The following is a 14,283-nucleotide window of genomic DNA, read 5'->3' as shown; positions in this document are numbered from 1 at the left end:
GATCCAGAGGACAGGTAGTAGGTCTAACAGCAGCCAGGATTCTGTCAACAGCGGCTTCAGAGAGCAGGGAAAACTGGGCCAAGCAAGGGCCAGAAGACGGCAAGGGAGCCTCCAGTTCGCCAATTGCCTCTAAGGTGGCAGGGAGGTCCTGGCGGAGCGACGCGACTTTATCTGCAAAATAGCTCATAAAAGCCTCACAGCTAATAGCCAATTGGTCATTTTTTGAACCCTCAGATATTGAGGTGAGAGACCGAATTATTGAGTCTATCATGCACTTATTTCATCACATAAATAGAAAAAGTGCAATAAATGTGCACGTTTGGGTGGATCAGAGCCTTAACAGGACTCGCTTCACCTAATGAGGTAGCCTAGTTGCTATAGGGTGGCTCCCATGAATGACATTAGACAGGAATGCTGGTTGGATGTAGGCCAATTCAATGAATCCTTCAAATTCCATTGGTCAGCAATATAGGGTCAGACTGAGTAAGGAAAGCCTTGACACACTGCTGACAAAGCTATCACAAGATAACACATCGGGCTTACCTTTTAACGTCTTCCTGGATAGAGGGAAATCTGAAAACCTTACTATTTCATTTGTATTTATCTGAAAAACAAACCAAAAAAAAAACACACACACCACCATGTTAATTTTTAAAATATCAAGTGGAATGAAAAAGAATCTCAATTGAACATGCAATGCAAGTCTTCCAATAATCATTCCTGGAGAGAATGCAAATTAGATGGGACATCTAACATATCAAGGCCAGCATGGAGTAGTGGTTAAGAGCAGCTGACTCTAGTCTGGAGAACGGGGTTTGATTCCACACTCCTCCACATGAAGCCTGCTGGGTGACCTGGGGCGAGTCAGAGTTAGCTCAGAATTCTCTCAGCCAACAAGCAACAGCAAAATCACCTCTGAACATCTCTTGCCTTGAAAACCCTACAGGATCACCATAAATCAGCTGCGACTTGACAGTACGCAAACACACACCCCTGAATGTACGTGGTGTATGGATGTGCACACACACAAGGTTGTCTTGTTGGCTCACTTCAAACCTAATGCAAAAAAATCATGGCTCATTTTAACTATGGAGAGTTTGTGCAGTTGGGATTCAACTCACAGACAGACCTTCAAATCCTCAGCAAATGTTGGCTTCACCAACATCACTCTTTCCCCCACAAATCCCAGTCTGGTATCCCAGCTTGTACGGCAGCAGGAGTGGTACCAAGGAACAAGCCAGAATGTCTGTATTCATACTGAGGTTAATAACCCAACTTCAAACAATGATTTCAGACCCTGGTCTGACGGACCCTAACTAGCCATCATAGTTCAGTGATGGTGAACCTTTTCGAGACCGAGTGCCCAAAATGCAACCCAAAACCCACTGATTTATTGCAAAGTGCCAACACAGCAATTTAACCTGAATACTGAGGTTTTAGTTTAGGAAAAATGGTTGGCTCCGAGACGGGCGTTACTTAGGAGTAAGCTTGGTGGCAGTCGGTTGCTTTGCTTTGAAGCAACCGTGCAACTCTTCCAACGGATGAATCACGACCCTAGGAGGGTTTACTCAGGAGCAAGCCACATTGCCAGCAACCGAGCTTACTCCCAGGTAAAGGATCACGCTTTAGTTCTTCGCATGAAAATCAGTGGGGTTTAACAGCCCTTAACAGGGTTACCTACACTGCTTCCCCAAAAGTAGGTCTTAGGTTTAATGCTTATAGAGCCCAGCGGCCCAGGCCAGCCTAGATGTGTGTGGGAGGGTGGGGGCGACTCTGTTTGCATATGCCCACAGAGAGAGCTCTGAGTGCCACCTCTGGCACCCGTGCCATAGGTTCGCCACCACTGTCATAGTTAGTAGAGTAGCTTATGCATGGATGCTTACATTAGATATAATTAATTTGATCAAGTCACAATTTAAAGTGATGGCTTAACTGAGCTGACATAGAACTATAAATTGGTTTCCCAACAAATGAAGCACAAACTGAACAGCAGCCCAATTTCCGCTACCTCCTTGGGTTGCAAATGGCTGTTTTCCCCCACCTGGTTACAGAAGAATTCTCCAGGAGGATACGAACATTCCCCCTTATTTCGGTGTAACTGGATAAATAGTTTTCTAGATCAGGGGTCTGCAACTTGTGGCTCATGGATGTTCATGGACTACAATTCATGGACTACAATTCATGTTCATGGACTACATGATGTTCATGGACTACAATTCCCATCAGCATCTGGAGAGCCACAGGTTGCAGACCCCTGTTCTAGATGCAGAATCCAGCAGTAGTTAATGGATACTGATGTTGTTTTCGTTTAGATTCACAAACATTTATTTTAGTTGACTATGTAACTGAGACCCTTTTTCCCATCTCTCTGAAACAACAGTAACAAAAAAATAATGCTTTAAAAATTAATTACACAACCCTCTCAATAACCAGTAGAAAAAAGTTTCCATTAAAAATCACAGCAAGGTTTTTGGCTACTGGATTCTCCCAGAACACAACTGTTCCAACGCTTGGGAAATTGTCGTTTCAACCATGAAACAGTTAAAAGGCAATAAACTTCCAAGGTTTGTATGGAGGTGTGATATAAAAGAAATGCCAGATATTGTTTTTGTTATTTGAAAAGCTCTTCTTTAGAAGCTGACATGCAGTTTTCATTTTTATAACTTGATTTCTCTTCACTTAGTGGCTCACCAAATGGTGTTTAGAAAGTAAGCCATCTAGTAGCATATCAAATAAGGGTGCAGGCAATTGGCAGTGAGAATTGCCTTTGTAATTCTACCTCCTACCTGTATCTAGAGTCCATGTATGGCCCATCAAACATCTCATTTCAATCAATCAAAGCCATGAAAGATGAACATAATCAAGAAGAAGAAGAGTTGGATTTATATTCCAGCTTTCTCTCCTATAGGATAATCAAAGAGGCTTAAAAACTCCTTACACTTCCCTCCTCACAACAAACACCCTGTGAGGTAGGTGGGGCTGAGAGAGCTCCAAAGAACTGTGACTAGCCCGAGGTCACCCTGCTGGCATGCGTTGGAGTGCACAAGCTAATCTAGTTCACCAGATAAGCCTCCACAGCTCAAGTGGCAGAGCGGGGAATCAAACCTGGTCCTCCAGATTAGAGTGCACCTGCTCTTAACCACTACACCACACTGGCTGAACACCATGCTGGCTCAATACATCTAGATCAGTGTTTCCCAACCTTTTCGAGGTCAGGGTACCCTTGACCTCACTCTTCAAATTCAAATTCAAAGACCTTTATTAGGCATCAAGAGAAAATACAGACAAAACTGTGCAGTAATATGATCCTGAGTTTGATAGGGTAAAACAACTGCTCATAGTTCATACAGTACAAACTGCAAGAAAATAAGTAAATAAAAAGAGAGCCAGAAACTTATTTTACAATATCGAGCAGGAACTTGGCCACCATTTCAACTGCCTGAGATCCTCATTGTTCAAGAGGCGGTTCAATTTGGAATATGGAGGGCACAAGTAAGTCGGTGTTGAAAAGAACAAGCTAGGTCTGAGATCTATGAATTTTGGGCAGACTAATAGAACATGCTCCAAAGATTCCTCAGAGGTTGAGCAATATGGACATGTGCGCTTTTTCTGTGAGTGTGCCATGAATCTCTCCGGGGAGAAGGTGAGAGGGAATGTGTTTGTTCTTGCTCTGGTGAATAACCACCTAGACTTAGGGTCGAGCAAGATATTTAGGTAAGCAGCTATCCTGCAGTTCCCAGGCATGATTTCAAAGTGAAGGGGGGAGAACAGGCTCCTTGCTTTGCTAACTAGGCGCTGATGTTCCTGGTCAAATAGCCGTTCCTTAATACAGTGGTGCAGATCACTGGGGGAAAGCATAAGGAGCTGGTCCCAAGAGAAACCCAGGGTGGAGATCTTAAGCTTGATGTGGGCCCACCAGGCAGATGACTGGAGTTCGGGGAGGGAGTAGTGAATGAGGCTGAAAAAACAAAGCCGGATCCAGAATTTAAGGGTGATCCACCATGGCCTTGTTTCCAAGAGGTGTTGTCTTGCCTCTAGGCAGAGGGCCGCGTAGGGTACACAGTGGGGGACCCCAAAAAGCTTACATAGAAATTTGGATTGTATTCACTCCAGAGATATATGCCAAGCTTCAATCCACAGGGGAACCCCATAGAGAAGTTGTTGGGACACCTTAGCGTTAAATACCCTTAGGGCAGCCGGAATAAACTTGCCACCCTTGGAGAAAAAAAACCTTTCCACAGCTGCGGAAGTAATTTTGCAGCCCTTAACAACAGTTTCCCTATGTTTGGTCCAGCTGGCTTTGTGATGGAGATGAATGCCCAGGTATTTACAGAACTTGACCTGTTCAATAGTTTCACTGTCTAAGTACCAGTTGGAGATCTTGAAGGTGCTTGAAAAGACCAGGATCTTAGACTTGAGAGTTAATTGACAACAGATTGTTGACACAGTATTCGCTGCATTTGGATAGAAGGCGGGATAGACCTCACTCTTCATATCTCATGGTACCCCTGCCGCCACCCTCCACCTTCCCCTCCCATATCCCCTGCTTGCCACACCCCCCACCTTCCCCTCCCAGGGTGAAGGGTAGCTATGGGGGGGTGGCTGCTGACCTTGTGGCAGGCCCTGCCCCATGGGCCAGCTCCATGTCCTTGCTGGCACCGGTGGGAGACACCACAAAAATGAGAGGGGGGGTAGTGTTGTCGCGGTACCCCTGGGATATGCTCCCGGCACCCCAGGGTACCAGGGAACGCTGGTTGAGAATGGCTGACCTAGATGTACCCTTTTGTATCTGAGTCCAATTCCAATATTTAAAAATCCCCCAGAAAGTCATTTGCGAGGGTAGTGGGGGGAAGGAACCACCTGAGTGTTTAAATGAGAGGCGAAAACATCTCAAAATATTTCACCATTACTTTTTTTCACATCATAACATAAATTCTATCAGAAGGAAGTCTAAAGGCAACAATAAAATGGATTACAGCCCTGTCTTACCTAGAGCGGGGGGGGGGGGGATCTCACTATATATTTTCATAACAAATCTAAATCATCTTTTCCTCTCTCGGAATACAGAAGTAGGTGTAAATGAAAAGCCGTTGCTATTTTCATATTCAGTGAGCTTCTCATGCTACTAGATGTACCACTAATTTGAAATCCTATTATTGGCATGTAAAGCAATCATCAAAATGCCAGTTATGTGCACAGTTTAAATTTAATTTCAGTCAGAAAGGCAATGCTATTTTGCTGTAAGGACAGAGTCTCTGAGGTAAGAGAAGCGCATTTTAAGAGTACTGAATAAGAACAGAATTATAGTTTCTGAATACATAAAGTGAAAATTGGTTTGTAAAATATGACGCAGTGTATGGAGGAATGGGGTGTTTGTCTTTTGGCATAATAGCTGTATTAAGTAATTCTCAATAATACATTATGCTTTGCATACTTTAGCAGTTTAAATGATGCAGTTACCCTTCCAGTCTTCCCACAAAGAAAGATGCATTCGGTTAAATCTACGCATTTCATAAATGATGCTTGGAAGTAACATCTTTTGACTCCACCATAAATAATGTGACAATTCCATATGTTGTTGTATTAAAACCTAGTAGAGGAAGGTGAACTATGTATGTGGTCAGCTATTTTAAAACTCTGGGAGGGAAGAGTGGCTCAGTGGTAGAACATCTACTTGGCAGAAAGTCCTAGGTCCGGGGTGGCGAACCTTTGGCACTCCAGATGTTATGAACTACAATTCCCATCAGCCCCTGCCAGCATGACCAATTAGCCATGCTGACAGGGGCTGATGGGAATTGTAGTCCATAACATCTGGAGTGCCAAAGGTTTGCCATCACTGTCCTAGGTTCAATCCCCAGCATCTACAGCTAAAAGGATTGAGTAGGTGATGGGAGAGGTCTTTGCCTGAGACCCCAGAGAGCTACTACCTGAGTAGTAGATAAACTGACCTAAATGGACCAGTGGCCTGATTTATTGTAAGGTGGCTTCATGGATACGTAGTAATATGAAAACTGATAGGAGATAAACATAGGAACAGCTACAAAGATAGTTGTGAACAGCGTAATCGACCTCTAACAGAAAATCTACAATGCAACCTTTGGCCTTTTCCACACAAAGTCACTTACAGCGTTTCCAGATAATAACAACAGTCCCTCCATGGACATCCACATGTTTTTCCCCCGTTTGGTTGTGGAAACGTTTTCAACCAGCTTTTTCCTCTGTTGTTTGTGAAAACAGTCTTACCATGTTGTTTTTCGCTGAAACATTTCCAAGCTGGCTTCCCTCATCGGCAATCATATTTTATATTGATTTTTCTTCCCTGCCAAAACTTGCCCTTCAGTGCTTGCTCTGCTCTATCTTTTTGTCCTCCACCTCCCCATTTTGCCCCCTCCTCTTAATTTCAAATTTCTTACTTTTTCCACTGAACAGAAATGTAAAGTCAAACACCATTCCAAAGCCAGAATTCCAGTAGAATGGCTGCATTGGAGCCCCAATAAAACAAGAGTCTTGTAGTACTCTAAATGCTAACCATTTTATTTCAGCATGAGCTCGCACAGATGTTGTCAGACACAAACAATGGGTCCTCATTAGGCACACATTTATATATTTAAGTTATGAAGAAGAACATTATACATGTCAAAAATTCTTGACATTCAGGAAGTGCAGGGTGCGATGTAATTTCATAAAATTCAAATGTGATCAAATACACAACCTTTTCGCAATGGAAATAATTGTCAATCTCACTAATTTTGTGAGGCTAATTCATTAATACCTGTAATGGCTGAGGAACAGGAAAATTGACCCTTATGGCTACTGTGAATAGTTTGCACACTATTCCCGATCACAACTGAATGTTAATTACAGCTCACTCTGTACGTCCGGCATTTCATGACCCTTCAAACCTGCTTTTTGTGGGGAGGTATGGTTGCACTGCATATAAATGTCCGCCTAGTGAAGGCTTACTATGCTACATCTGACAAAGAACACTTTAGCTCACAAAAGCTTTTGCTGAAATAAAATCTTATTAATCTCAAAGATGCCACACAAAAGATTTCTGTTATTCTCAAATGTTTCTGTGCCTTGTGTCCAACGCCTGAACTAGAAACCACACACCATAGACAGAAGTACGCAAAAGACCCCACAGCCTGGATCTGAATGCTTTAGAAAACTGTTCAGCCCCCAAGCTTCATGTAGTTCTCAAGCCTTGGGAACAACCTATGAGCTTGTCTAATTAAGGTAGGGCCTCCAAACTCTGCTAATGAGACCATAAGTGAGGGGAGGGCTAGTCCAAGGCTGCTACCAATGCCATGGGGTCAGGGAATGCTTTCAGAGGATGTACTAAAGGGCTGTGCCTGTTCTTTCACTCAGTCAGATGGGGCAGGTTCTGGATCTGTACTTCCCATGTCACCTGTCGCACTTGCAGAAAGGACAAAGGTTTCTTCAATCCCACTACCACAAAAAGAAATGGAAGCTAAAAAGGTGGGTTCAGTTGATCTCCAAGTACATGTATAGCAAGGAGCCATCCTCCCCAAATATGCAGCCATTGAATACCCCCCCTGGAGTAAATGTATGCTTAAGTTGGAAGTCCATGTTGCATTTCAAATGAAAATAGTTATGTTACAGTAGAAAGGCAAGCCTGCACTGCCTCCACAAGATCTGCCCCACCACCCCGAATCTGGATTGGGCCTTAAGTTAAACATGTTTCCTATGTTAGGTTCCTCAGAGCATGTGCAGAGTTCATGTGGTAACAAGGAGCCCTTAGGTTCCACTGAGGAACTGAAAACTGAAGACAAGCGTAAATCCCAAATGTACAGATATTATGCTAAATGGAGGTAGTCCTTTCCAACGCCGACATGGATTTCTCCAATCCTATGCAAAACTCCATCTTTCTCCGAATGTTGCCCAAAATGACCCCTTCTTGAGCTTCTCTGGATATCCTATTCCAAACAACTGGGGCTACCACTGAATAAGCCTAAGATTATCCTAATTGTTGAACAGCTTATACCAACAGAGGCAGTCCGGTACATTTTTGGGTCTGAGGCCATGAAAGGCTTTGTAATTTAAAACTCGTAATTGAACATTTCGTATTTAAAATTTAGAACTTTGAATTTAACCTGGAAGCAAACCAGCAACTAATTTACATGTTTACATTAATAACATAAACGTTTTAACATACTGGCAGGGAGTGAACTTATTATTAGCTCGCGTCAACAGCAGAGCAGGTATACATTGTTCAAACTGAAGTTTCCAAGTTGCCTTCAAAGTGCATTGTCGTGATCTAGCCTTGATGTTATAGAAGCACGAGTCAGGGTTAGATTGGCTATATCTAAGAGGAGATACAGTTTTTAAGCTAGATATAACTGAAGGAAAGAACTCCATACAGCAATATTGACCTGATTCTTCATTCCTCCCCCCTCCCCCCAGGGCAAAAAAAGACTCTTTATTGAATCCACTGAAAGTGTAGCTACATGATCCCACAATGGGAAATCCTTTTCACAAAACCACAGCCTTTCTAATCAAGATCACCACAAGACTGTGTGCATTTTAAAAAAAAACATGCACACAAGCAGGTATAGCATAAAGTGGGTGTGAAAAACTGCAACAACTTACCCCTTATGCTGTCAAAACCTAAAACATCTATTCCATGGTAATTGTTACCTCCTCCAATATAATCAAAGTAGCTTACATGATAGACAACTGGAAAAGTTGCTGGACCCGGAACCTGGGCTCTTTATAAACAAATGGTTAAGTGCCTGGATTTGCAAGTGGTGGTGGTAGAAATTTCCATCAAGTTGCACCCAATTCAAGGAGCAGCAGTGGCGTAGGAGGTTAAGAGCTCGTGTATCTAATCTGGAGGAACCGGGTTTGATTCTCCGCTCTGCCGCCTGAGCTGTGGAGGCTTCTCTGGGGAATTCAGATTAGCCTGTACACTCCCACACATGCCAGCTGGGTGACCTTGGGCTAGTCACAGCTTCTCGGAGCTCTCTCAACCCCACCTACCTCACATGGTGTTTGTTGTGAGGGGGAAGGGCAAGGAGATTGTAAGCCCCTTTGAGTCTCCTACAGGAGAGAAAGGGGGGATATAAGTCCAAATTCTTCTTCTTCTTCTTCATGGCAACCCCTGGTCGGGTTCCCAATAAGATAGATTAGCAGAGGCAGTTGGCAATTACCTGCCTCTACAAGAAAGTGTAAGGAAATGTGCAATTTAGTAACCTGCTGCCATTCACTGTTCAGGGGGAATCTACCTGTTAGACTGTTTTCCCCCCATTCTCTAAAGCAACACCCTAGAACAGTGGTGGCGAACCTTTGGCACTCCAGATGTTATGGACTACAATTCCCATCAGCCCATACAATTGGCCATGCTGGCAGGGGCTGATGGGAATTGTAGTCCATAACATCTGGAGTGCCAAAGGTTCGCCACCACGGCCCTAGAATGAACATAGCCTTCCCCTACAGCATAAAAAAGCCCTCCACTGTCAAAATGATTAGTTACTGACCAGAAATGTGTGACTGACTTTTGGAGATTTCTCAGTGCAAGGTATTGAGTATTGTGTTTAAGTTTCCCACTACTATTTTTCATCAGAGGAGATGGAGGGTGGGGCTAAAGGAGAGGACATCACCGCAACACTCGCTAGTGAGTAGTGTCTTTCAGGGGGCGATCTTCTCTCTCCAATGCTATTAAACATTTATATGAGCCCCCTCACCTAGTTAGCCTGGCATTTCAGGCTGGGTTGTCACCAATATGCTTAGACGACTAGAGCGAGTGTGGAGGAGATCTCATGACGAACATCTTATAGGACGTTTATGAAAGCCTATGAGATGGCAACGAAGGAGGCGAAGAGGGCTTTCTTCTCCTCCTCTCTTGCGTCTGCTAGCTCCCGCCCGGCTCAATTGTTCCGTATAATTCGGTCCTTGACCTCCTTATCGGAAGGGTCTACAAATTGTCGATTGGTTATTAGCTGTGAGGCATTCATGAGCTTTTTTGCGGATAAAATCACGTCGCTTCGCCAGGACCTCCCCGCCACATTATCTACAATTAGTGAACTGGAGGCTCCCTTGCCGTCTTCAGGCCCAAGTTTGGCCCAGTTCTCCCTGCTCTCCGAAGCCGCTGTCGACAGGGCCTTGGCTGCTGTTAGACCTACTACCTGTCCTCTGGATCCGTGCCCCTCCTGGCTCATTAAAGCTTGCCAGGCGGAGCTACGACCCCATCTGTTGAACATCATCAATGGCTCCCTTGAGCAAGGAGTCTTTCCGGATGGGTTGAAGGAGGCAGTGGTCCGCCCACTCTTGAAAAGACCATCATTAGATCCTGGCGATCTGGCCAATTACCGCCCCGTTTCAAATCTTTCGTTTCTGGGGAAGGTAATTGAGAGAGTGGTGTTGGAGCAGCTTCAGGGCTTCCTGGATGACGCATCGGCCTTCGACCCCTTCCAGTCCGGCTTCCGTGCTGGGCACGGGACGGAGACTGCTCTTGTCGCCATCACAGATACACTCCGTATGCAGCTTGACCGAGGCGGATCGGCGCTGCTGGTTTTGTTAGATCTTACCGCAGCGTTTGATATGGTCGATCACGACCTTTTGACCCACCGCCTGGCCGTGTCCGGGGCATTGTCCTTCAGTGGATTGCCTCGTTTCTCCGGGCCCGGAGCCAGCAAGTGTGGTGCGGGGATGAAGCCTCTAGGAAGTGCCCGCTTTATTGCGGAGTACCCCAGGGGGCACTACTATCCCCGCTATTATTTAACATCTATATGCGACCACTTGCTCAGCTGGTACGGAGTTTTGGGCTGATCTGTCATCAATATGCCGATGACACTCAGCTCATTCTGTTGATGGAGGGCAGTCGCCCCTGCGGCTCTACAGCATTGTTTGGAGGCGGTAGCTGGTTGGTTGCAGCAGAGCAGGCTGAAACTGAATCCGTCGAAGACGGAGATCCTATGGCTGGGCCGTGAGGGAGAGGCTCGGGATTTCCAGCCGCTGGTGTGGGAGGGGGCCTCATTGGCGCCGGCCTCCTCCGCTCGCAGTCTGGGGGTCCATCTGGATTCGTCTCTTTCAATGGAGACCCAGGTGGCCCATACAACCCGGACTGCGTTTTTCCATCTTCGTCAGGCCCGGCAGTTGGCCCCCTTCCTCTCCCAAACGGACCTAGCCACCGTGATCCATGCAACGGTCACCTCCAGGCTAGACTATTGTAACTCGCTCTACGCGGGCCTTCCCTTGCGTTTGATTCGGAAACTAAAGCTGGTCCAAAATGCAGCTGCGCGCCTGCTCACAGGAGGCGCCTTTAGAGAGCATATCCAGCCTGTGTTGCGCCAGCTGCATTGGCTCCCGTTTGAATTCCGAATCATCTTCAAGGTGTGGATTCTGACCTTCAAGGCATTACGCGGTCTGGGACCCTCGTACCTTCGGGACCGCATCACCCCATATGTCCCTACTCGGCCTCTGTGTTCAGCAGAGGCCAATTTGCTGGTGGTCCCTGGCCCCTCAGTGATGCGGCTGGCCTCCACACGGGCCAGGACTTTCACAGCGCTGGCCCTGGCCTGGTGGAACACCCTCCCACCAACTGTCCGGGCCCTGCGGGACCTTGGTGAATTCCGCAGGGCCTGTAAGACTGTGTTGTTCCACCGGGCCTTTGGAGTGTCCAGCCGCTGATATGGTGCCCCCCCCACTGCTCCTGCTTTGGCACTGGTACAACAGAGCTCCTCATATTGAGGGGCCTGCCGTCCCCCCCTTCTTGGAGTGAGTTTTTAAATTGAGCCTGGACGCCTCTTGTTTAATTTGCTAATTGTTAGCCGCTGTTTTTATGTATTTTAAGATGTTTTATTGACGGAGCCTATGTTTGTATTTTACTGGATTTGCTCCTTTTTATTGTTTATATATTATGTTGTTCACCGCCCGGAGCCCTTTGGGGATTGGGCGGTATAGAAATTGAATAAATAATAACAACAACAACAACAACAACAACAACAACAACAACAACAACAACAACAACAACAACACCCAGATATACTTGTTGATGGGCGGATGCCACCCTAGATATTCTGGCCAGTTGTCTGGAGGTTGTGGCGAAATGGTTGAAACAGAGCTGACTGAAGTTAAATCCAGCAAAGGAGGAAGTTCTGTGGCTTGGTCAGGGACACTTGGAGGGGAATGGCCATCGCTCAACTCTTGCTGAGATACAATTAACATCTCTGCCAACCGTCAGGATTTTGGGTGTGATACTTGATGCCTCCCTCTCTATGGAGGCTCAAGTAGCATGGGGCCAAACTGTCATTCCACCACCTTTGCCAGGTTGGCCCTAATTGTCATGCCCTGACCTAGTTACAGTGATCCACAAAAAAGTCACCTCCAGGTTAGATTACTGCAACTCACTCTACACTGGGGTGCCCTTGAGACTGACCCAGAAACTCCACCTGGTGCAAAATGCAGCTGCACCGGTCCTCACTGCAAGAGCATATACCGTCAGTACTCCATGTGTATTGGCTACCAGTAAAATACCAAGTCAGGTTCAATATTCTGGTTCTAACCTTTAAAGACCTTAGTGGTCTAGAGCCCTTGTAGCCACAGGACTGCCTCTCAAAATACACCCCCAAGAAAGCACTCCACTCTATGGGCAACAACTTGCTTATGACTCTTGGCCCAAAAAGTGTCCAGCTGTCCTTGTCCAGGGCCAGAGCGTTTTTAGTTCTGGCCCCGGCTTGGTGGAATTTTTTGTTGAATGAGACCAGGTTCTGCAGGGTCTGTGAGACAGAGGTATTCTTGCTAGGTTGAGAGCAGCAATGGTACATTCAACAGAGCTGGCCTCCCTATCCCTGTACCCCCTTCCATGTCCCTTTCTTTCTCTTTCATTTCCCCCATTCCCCAATTAGTTAGTTTTAGTTCTATTGGGATGGCACCCCTAGCACTGATGTTTAAACCTATGTATTAGTTGTAAAACACCCTGAGTTTGCCGTGGAGAAGGATGACCTGTGAATAAATAAAAATCCATCATTCTCTGCCAGACAATCATGCTTTTTCTCTTCTGTCTTAAAAACCGGGAGTAAATAATTGCAACCAAGCCAAGTAACCAGAGATTTAACAACAACCTAGCTGAGATTTAGGGAGCGACGATACGCAGATCTACTCATAAGTGACAAGTTTCTTGTGGGGCTTACTCTCGTGAAAGTGTCCTTACAAATTTGTGTCCAACTAACACACATCTCTCCCTCTTGACTCAGTTTCTGTCGTCGGAGACGCTCGTGGTCCCCTGACTTATAACTTATGACCCTGCCCCGGGGTGGGTAGCTAGACTCAACCCTGCCCGGAAATCCCACGGTCCGATTGGAAGATCCTGATCCTCGATGTGTTTAGGGGCTGGCACCGGTTCCTCGATTTCCAGAGAAAGGGAGAGTTACTGTAGACACGCTCAGCAGCACGGCCAGGCCTTCATGCACCCTAAGAATGACTCTGGCCCCGGTAGCCACAAGCTCTGTTGCAGCAGCAGCGTCCTCTTACCTCGGAGTAACGCTGCTCCAGGCGGGCGATCGCCTCCCTCTCCACCTCCCACTCAGGCCGCTTTTTCTGCTTGCGCTGCAGCTTCAGCTTGTTGTTGCGCTGCGCGTATTTCTTCTTCCAGCGCTCGAAGTTGCGCACCGGGTCGGAAACCGACCCCGCGGAGACCCCTCCGGATTTCCCCATCCTTCCGAGCAAGCGTGCAATCCAGAAAGCATGCACTAGCTAGCCGCTTCCTGGGCAGGGCGACGCGCAGAGGAGGAGCCGGGCGCAGGGAGATCACGTCAGAGCACGACCTAGGGCGAGGCTCCTCCCACTAGCTGGAAAGGCCCCACCCAGCTGCTTATGGAGCGATTCCCTCAGCGCAGCGAAGCTCCTGTATCTTTGGCTCGACTGTTCTATACATTGTATTACGGTATTAGCAACACGACGGAGAGCTTTTCATCAACTTTATAAATGCGTCAAATGGCTCCCGCCAATGGGCCACAAGCACTCTTGGCTGCTTCTGTAACACTGCTGTCTTTCGAGGAAAACACGTTGCATGGGAGTAGTACTGAATTAGCTTCCCAGATTCATACACTGTTCCACAGAAAGGTGATAGTAATGTTGTATATTCCTCCAGCACAGTACAAATCACGCTGGACCTTCGTTGCTGTAGAATGCTCTGCCTCGGTTCTAGTGCCTACCCCCAGCCCCGTCTGTTTGAAAGTAAAAAATGCATTCTGGCATAAATGCTCTTGGATCAAAGTACCATGTTCAGTAATGCACAAAAGACTGGTTTTGACAAAGCAGCAT

At 46.3% G+C, this 14,283-nt stretch overlaps 1 protein-coding gene across 1 annotated transcript in view; it reads right to left on the bottom strand.

The window, feature by feature from the left end:
• Positions 1–13,732, bottom strand: part of DDX10 (DEAD-box helicase 10) — a 249,973-nt gene extending 236,241 nt beyond the window's left edge. The window contains exons 1-2 of the mRNA XM_048495099.1: positions 13,492–13,732; positions 544–604 (exon numbers count right to left, since the gene is read on the bottom strand). Coding sequence (XP_048351056.1) covers positions 544–604; positions 13,492–13,674 — 244 coding nt within the window. The 5' untranslated portion in view covers positions 13,675–13,732. The remainder of the gene's footprint in view (positions 1–543; positions 605–13,491) is intronic.
• Between the last annotated feature and the right edge of the window lie 551 nt (positions 13,733–14,283).

This window comes from Sphaerodactylus townsendi, linkage group LG04, assembly GCF_021028975.2.
Source record: "Sphaerodactylus townsendi isolate TG3544 linkage group LG04, MPM_Stown_v2.3, whole genome shotgun sequence".
In the NCBI taxonomy this organism is placed as follows: Eukaryota; Metazoa; Chordata; class Lepidosauria; order Squamata; family Sphaerodactylidae; genus Sphaerodactylus; species Sphaerodactylus townsendi.
Note: the sequence above shows the minus strand (reverse complement) of the source record. Positions and strands in the feature narration are given on the sequence as shown.